The following is a 7,917-nucleotide window of genomic DNA, read 5'->3' as shown; positions in this document are numbered from 1 at the left end:
CTCATCCCGGGGCACCTGGCACCACCGCGCCTGGGTGGGTTCGCTCTGAGGGAACTTTCTCTGAGACGTGTCTTCAAGGTCTCTGAGGGCCGAGCTGGAGGGCTGGGCCCGCTGTCCACCCGATGGGCCCCTCAGCGCGCACAGGGGCCGCCCCTGGGACGCGGACACCGCCTTCCCACCTCATCCAGAATCTGTGAGGTGTCTCCTGCGTCACCGGCAGGGGGGTGGGGGGACAGACAAGGACCGGCAGGTGCAGACCCGCCAGGAGGGGGTCTCAGCAACGGGTCTGAGCTGCCGCGAGAGCCGAGGGAGGGCGTGGCAGGGACGGGAAACAGGACAGCCGAAGCGGGTGACCGCAGGGACAGTCCGGCAGGGGTGGGGGAGGCTGTGTGTGGACCACGTGAACGCGGCAGGGACGCTGGAGGCGCGAGCTGGGCAGTGGGCTGGCCAGTGAGGGGGGTGGGGGCGGGCGGCTCCTCGTGGAGAAGGAAGCGGGGGCAGCAGAGGGGCTCCTCCGGGGAGAGAGGGGAAGTGGGGGTGACAGGACACTGACAGAGAGGACGGGTCTGCCCGCAGCCGGGCCTCCGCAGCCCCCAGGAGGGGTGGCCGGCAGGGACGAGCTGGGCTGGGGTCCCCTGGGGAGTCTGCTGCAAGGACTCCAGAAAGAGCAGAACCAGAAGGTGCAGACATGCTTTTCAGAGAAGCTGGGTGCTCAGAGCAAGTGGCTCCCCAGAGACGCATTAGGAAAGGACCCCTGTGTCTGAGCCGAATGAGGAGCTGGGACCACATGCAGTCGGCAGGCAGACCACGGCCCTAAGCAGGACAGGGACACGTTCAGGCGGGAGGAAACCGAACACTGAAGGAGTCCACAGAGGGAGCGACACCTGGGGAGGGGAGGGCAGGTACTTGTGCTGCTTTCCAGTCCCTTGAAGCGTGCTGTCATGACTTATATGTTTTAAAAGTGCAGTTTGAACACACGTTTAATAAATCCTTGGACTCTTTATGCCATACCTGGTTCTCCGTTAGGGCCAGGGGGTCCTATGTCACCAGAATCTCCTTTTTCACCTGCAAAAGAGAAGCAAGGCCAAAGTCACCAAGCAGGGCTGGGGTGTGTTCCATGAGCTCAGACTGTCCAGGCGACAGCGTTCATTCTTCCATGGGCAGTGCCCTGGGGTTTCTCCCAGTCCCTACTCCCGCAGTGAACTGTAGGGAGGCACAGTCTGTCGGCGATTGCTTCTCCAGGCTCTGCTTACATGACCGGGAACACACACACAGCATGGGACTTGAGAGGTTACCAGACAAACATTCTTCACGTCGATCCTGGAAAGCCAGCATGTTTCCTAGAACATCCATCATCTCAGGAAATCTTAGGCTCAGTGCCAGTCCTGTCCAAGTCCCTCATCACAGCAAGAGAACCCAAGTAGAACATGTGAACTCAGAGATGAATGGACCTTATGGGTTACCCAGCCAAGCAGAGTCAAAATGAGGGCCTCCCCGACCCTCTCTGGGAGGCAGCGAGGTGTCACCATGGACACCTGGACGCCAGCCTTCTGTGGACAGGACATGCCACTCAGCCACTCTGACCCTCCATTTCTCCCAACTTATGAAACAAGGGGGTCAGAGAAAGCCATGGAGACAGAGCTTCTAGCTGCTTTGAAGTTAGACAATGGATATTTATGTTTAAATCACAGGGATGTCACTAAAGCATATCTTTCTTCCCCCGAGAGCACGTAAGCACCCCCACTGACCGGGGCGCAGTGAAGGGACAGTGAAGTGCGTGTCCCTGGAGACCCGTGTTCTGTCTGATGGGGATGGAGAGCTCGGCAGGCTCCACCCTGCTGGTGCCTTTGTTTATCAGCATCAGGAGCTTGCAAATGACTTGGGTTCAGCCTGACAAGGGCCCAGCGTGGCAGCCTCAGAGACACGGAAGCTCAGGTGAGCTGAGCCCACCGAGTACCCCCAGGGCAAGCTGTCCCCCGTGAGACTGACATGTACCCAGAGCACATGCTGTGTGTTACAAGCATGTACACCCCTACTCGTAGGCAACACCCACTGCCTTTTGCACAATGGCTGAAAGGCAGAAACCCCTTCATCGACCCGCAGCAGATGAAGGGGCAAGTACAACGTGGTCCATCCACGCAACAGAACATTGTTCAGCCTATGAGGGGAGGAGGTCCTGACGCCTGCTGCAGCGGAGATGAACCTCGGAAGCATCGTAGCAGTGAAATAAGATACAAACGCACAAAGAGTGTGTGACTCCAGGTATGTGAACTATCTAGGTGGGCAAGTTCACAGACAGAACGCAGATAAGCGGTTGCTGGGGCTGGAGGGGAGAGGGGAGTTACTACTTCATGAGGACAGAGTTTCTCTTTGGAGTAACGAAAGCATTTTGGAAATACGTATACAGCGGTGGCGGCTGCACATCACGGCAGTGAACTTAGTGGTGCTGAACTGGACGCTGAAAGTGATGGAGTTTATGTTACCAATGTTTTACCACCACTTTTTAAAGTTTTCCGGAAGCAGTCGTACCCTCCTCTGTGTCACACACATGTGTGTGCTCCGTGACGAATCCCCAGGGCAGGGGCTCCCTGCGGATTTGCTAGGGGCAGAGGCGCTTTGGGGACAGTCCCTGTCCCCAGCGTGGGGCCTGGGGACTGTGCCCCGTCACCCCATCTGGGGCTTAGAGCCATGAGTGTGTCTAGGTGGTCTCTCCTGATGGGGGCCACAGGGACCTGCCCTGGCCCAGCCTGGCCCTGGCAGGAAGGGCTCCTTGGCCAGGACTGTGATGGACGGTGTGCCCACTCAGCAGAGCCTCTGCAGCCTTCCAGGCCCCCCAGCCTTGGTCCCCCTGCCGCCACCCCCCGCGACAAGCCCTGGGGGGACCCTCCAGGGGACTGGGGGCCTGCCTGCCCCATCATGAGCCCCGGGGGCCAGCAGAGGTGCAGATAAGCCAGGGGCTCAGAAATCATTTGCCGACAGAGGGTGGAGGGGGCAGAGCTGAGGCCGAGCCACCCCTTGACTGCCCTGGGCCTCGTCGTCCAAGCCCAGCCTCCAGGGTCGTGCAGGTCAAAGGGGATGACGTGGGCACTGATGCGGCTTCCCCTGTGCTCATCTCAGGAAGTCTGAGCCACCGAGCTGGAGGTGGACACACCGTGTGTCCAGAACACGGTCCTTCCGCTGCTCAAACGGGTCTCCTGATTGTCCCCCGAGCCCGGGCAGCTCGTGAGCCCTGCAGGGTGCAAAACCTAAACATCAGGGCAGACCCGATCACGTGTAAAGCACACACGATAAACACGCCCACCAGCTGCTCTCCAAGCACCCAGTGGGGAGCCTGCGAGGGAACGTGAGCCAGAGGTGCGAGTGAAATACCTTTGGAGCCAATGGGGCCGATCTTCCCGTGGCGCCCCACGCCGCCCTTCTGTCCCTTGTCGCCCACGTCTCCTGCGGAAACAACGAGATCACGGTCAGCCAAGGCACGGGTAACGTGTACAGGTAATGGGTAGGCACGCCATCCCCTGGAACATGCATGCACACACAGCCACACATGCACACACAGCCACGCATGCACACACAGCCACGCACAAAATTCTCCAAGGTCGTGGGGTCAACTGACCCCGGAGGGTTACTCATGTCACCTGCTGAGGTATTTCCCTCCCCTAAGTCTTGCACGCTACGGAACGGCAGAGGCCTCCTCGCACACCCCGATGTCCTCCACTCAACCAAGCCTCAGACCGAGCACTGCAGCCAGCAGGCAAGTCCTACCTCTGTGATGTTGCCCCAGCTCAGACCAGGTCAAGGTCACAGGACAGAATGCAGGCTGAGGGCTGAACCACAGTGGAGACGGAAACACGCCGCCCAGAGCCACCCGTCTAACATGCCCCCAGTCCAACCAGGGCCGGCTCAGATCCGCACAAGGAGGAGGGATCGGGGGCAGAGTGCGTGCACGGACGCGCTTGTGTTTATTACAGGACGGGTTCATTGCACAGACCAGGTTCCCAGGGTTAGGTCCCCGGTCCAGCCACGAGGCGAGCTCCTGCCCCAGACACCATATGCCCTGCATGATGCTGGGGGGACACAGGAGCGACAGAGCTCAGCATCTGCTGGAGGAGGTGGCTCTAACCTCAGTAACGAGTGCTGTAACAGGAGAGGCACGGGGGCCTCTTGGGGTGGTTCGGCTGGTTTTCACACTGCTTCCTCATTGACCAGCAGGGTCCGCTGGGACAGTTGCCATGGCCTCCTTAGGGGACGTGCAGATCCGCTAAATTAGATTAAACTTGGGCTCCACCAGCAGCCCCATGAAGACCCATGCCCAGAGCAGCTGGAGGTCTCGGAGACCACCTGCCCAACCACAGCTGCAGACGGGAGGGCAGACACACAGAGTCAAAAGACTTCACTTACAGTGTGTACGGGGCGGATGGGTCCCAGCACGAGGGCTCCACTGCAGAGGGGCGGGCCGCTGGAGCCCGGGGAGCAACCTCCTGCCTGGGGAATGCGCTGCCTCACTCAGAAGACCCACCACCGCAGAGGAGCCTGGGTCACATTGGGGTAGGTCGGGTGTGAGCGCGGGCCTGTCACCTGGAGTCTGCTGTTTGCTAAGAAGAGTCCAACTAGAAAAGGTAAGGACCGAGTGCAGAGCTCCTACAAGCTGAGGCTCACATCTCCCGAGACCCCTGCAGCGGGGCGCTCGGAACAGCACCTGCCCACCCCTCTGCTCCCCCGAGATGGCCCCTACCACCCCAAGCAGATAGGAGAGGGGGGGAGGCTGGGAGGAGGGCCTGGAGGGGAAGCACCTCCATCAGGAACAATCTGGTGAAATGCCTCCTCCCCCGCCTCCCCCCACACACAAAACCTTCCAGCTTAGCAGTCGATCAAGTAATGATTCAGTTCATCTGCTGAAGGACGCAGTCAGGGTCTAGCACACACCCTGCTGTTGTAAATAAGTCATAACCTGAGGATGACTGCAGAGCCCCTGGCGTTCAGCCCGTCTGTGAATTGCACAGCCGAACTTCACCACTAATTCAAGGCTGCTGCTGACACCGGGCTCCTGTCCCCAGCATGTCTGTGTCCAGCTCCTGCTCTTGGAGGAGTGTGGGAGGTGGTCCCTGCTGTAGGGAGCTCTAAGAAACCAGGTACAGATATGGACAATCAGACGGTCGGACACTAGCGGCTCATGGGGCAGGGAATGGAGGCGGGCCTGGAGCCCAAGGCCAAGGGCAGTGAAGGCACTGTGGGTCTGCAGATCCGGGGAGAGGCCCCCGGGGGCTTGTCACCACGTATGGCTGGACCCACCCCAGGGGGGACTCCGCAGGTCTGGGAGGGGTGTCCCCAAGCTCCCAGGCGATGCAGATGCTGGTCTGCATCCTGGTCCCAGAACCAGGCTTGGGGACCCCTGGGGTTTTGGGGGTGCGAGAAGGCTGGAGGTGCAGGAGCCCGCCTGTGCAAGCCAAGGCTGGGGGTCAGCCAGCCCTGCATCTGGGCCCTCAAAGTCGACTCTCTCCAAACAGTGTGATAATAACGTTCTCCTTGTGGTCTGAGACGCTGGGCACACGACGCTGCCCACCTGCCCCGGAGGAGCCGTGTGCGAGGCGCTCAGAACTTGGGCCCTGGCCCTGGCTGAACTCCCCTTGTCATCTGACCCCGCCTGGACCCACCCAGACACACAGAGCCTTGGGCACACCAGCTCACACACCGGAATCTACAATTTAACACATCGCAGAGTGACTCCAAGTCCCCAGAGCTGGAGCAGGCCCTGGCCTGCTCCCAGCCTGGTGGCCTCACAAGAGGGCCTCTATGCAGAAGGCCGGGCCCTGGGGGAAGCTGGGCCCCAAGTGAGGGGTCGCCCTGGCCAGCACGACCAGCACCCTGCCCTACACGGTTCCCACACATCAGGCTCCCGGAGGGCAGAGTGACAACAGCCACCACCTATGGGTGCTGCTGCGGGCAGTGGTGGTGCTGGGCAACTCATGTGCACACACACACATGTACACACACATCTATATCACACACGTGTACGCACACACATCTATATCACACACGTGTACGCACACACATCTATATCACACACGTGCACACACACATCTATATCACACGCGTGTACACACATCTATATCACACACGTGTACACACACCTATATCACACACGTGCACACACACACCTATATCACACGCGTGCACACACACATCTATATCACACGCGTGTACACACATCTATATCACACACGTGTACACACACCTATATCACACACGTGCACACACACACCTATATCACACGCGTGCACACACACATCTATATCACACGCGTGTACACACATCTATATCACACACGTGTACACACACCTATATCACACACGTGCACACACACACCTATATCACACGCGTGCACACACACATCTATATCACACGCGTGTACACACATCTATATCACACACGTGTACACACACCTATATCACACACGTGCACACACACACCTATATCACACGCGTGCACACACACATCTATATCACACGCGTGTACACACATCTATATCACACACGTGTACACACACCTATATCACACACGTGCACACACACACCTATATCACACACGTGCACACACACATCTATATCACACACGTGCACACACACATCTATATCACACGCGTGTACACACATCTATATTACACACGTGTACACACACATCTATATCACACATGTGTATACACACATCTATATCACACGCGTGTACACACATCTATATCACACGCGTGTACACACATCTATATCACACATGTGTATACATACATCTATATTACACGTGTGTATACACATACACACATGTGCCTGTTACATGTGTGCACACACATGTATACTAACACATATACATGTGCTATACATGCCTGTGCATGTGTGTGCATGATGCACACATGCACCCACATCCATACACATGTCGACACTCAAACATGCACACACGCATGGACAACACATCCAGACACGCAAACGTAAACACACGCCCTGCAATGCTGTCGTCCTCGCTGCAGTCGGGCTGGAACCTGGGAGCAGGAGCCCAGCAGGTCCTGCAGTGTGACCCTGCGCATGCATGCGAGACCTTTGGGGTGTGGGCTGCCACTCCTCAAGGAATATTCTCTCTGTGGGGTTTGCTGGAGAAGAAAGAGGCGAGAGCCACTGGGTCCCCTGACAGATCCACACCCATGGTTACCCAGAAGCAGCAGAAAAGCTGGGTGACTGCCAACCCGGCGGGGACTGGACGCAACAAGAGCCCACTGCCTGCTGCCCCCTCTCGAGTCCTTTAGGACAAAAAGCAAACTCCCCCGCCCTGGGAACACACTGGACACACTCAGACCCTGTCCTTCCAGGCCTCTGGAGCTGGCAGTGGTGCCTACAGGGAGCGCGTCCCCTCCGCTAATGAGACGGGCACTGCGCACATTGTCCTCTGGACATGCACGGGGACGGGGCTCGCAGCGGGCTGGCGATCCTCATTAATTTTAATGAAGATCTCACACGGTCCTTTGAAGAGGAGACAGGGCAGAAAGAGCACTTGGCAACCTGCTTCCTCAGCGATTTTTAACGGGGATGACACACACGTTCCAGCGCCTAGAAAGCCCATCAGGGGCGGGATCGCCCTCCACCCTCCCGCACCGGGAGGGGCCCCAGCTCCTGCGCTCCGGGGGCGGGCGGGCGGCCTCTTAGCTGCGTGTCTGGGGGCTTGAGACGACACACGTTTAGCAGGTGGTGTCAGCAAGCACAGCTCGTGTGGGAAGTGCGGGCAGGACTCGCATTCCAATGAAGGACCCCGACAACGGTGGGGGAGCGGGGGGGGGGTAGGTTCTGCCGCAGCACATGGGCTGTCTTTGTTCTTCCAAAAAAGCCAGCCAGCAGCTTGCAGGCACTTTCTGCTGCAGCTGCTTTGAGTTCGCAGCAG

General features: G+C 58.4%; 1 protein-coding gene across 1 annotated transcript in view; it reads right to left on the bottom strand.

Annotated features, from left to right (window-relative positions):
* The window catches only part of COLEC11 (collectin sub-family member 11), a 23,944-nt gene that overhangs the window by 1,831 nt on the left and 14,196 nt on the right, over window positions 1–7,917 (bottom strand). The window contains exons 4-5 of the mRNA XM_010848409.1: window positions 3,370–3,441; window positions 1,012–1,065 (exon numbers count right to left, since the gene is read on the bottom strand). Coding sequence (XP_010846711.1) covers window positions 1,012–1,065; window positions 3,370–3,441 — 126 coding nt within the window. The remainder of the gene's footprint in view (window positions 1–1,011; window positions 1,066–3,369; window positions 3,442–7,917) is intronic.

This window comes from Bison bison, unplaced genomic scaffold (assembly GCF_000754665.1).
Source record: "Bison bison bison isolate TAMUID 2011002044 unplaced genomic scaffold, Bison_UMD1.0 scf7180017864266, whole genome shotgun sequence".
Taxonomy (NCBI): domain Eukaryota; kingdom Metazoa; phylum Chordata; class Mammalia; order Artiodactyla; family Bovidae; genus Bison; species Bison bison.
The sequence above is the reverse complement of the archived record's forward strand: the minus strand, read 5'-3'. Positions and strand labels throughout refer to the sequence as shown.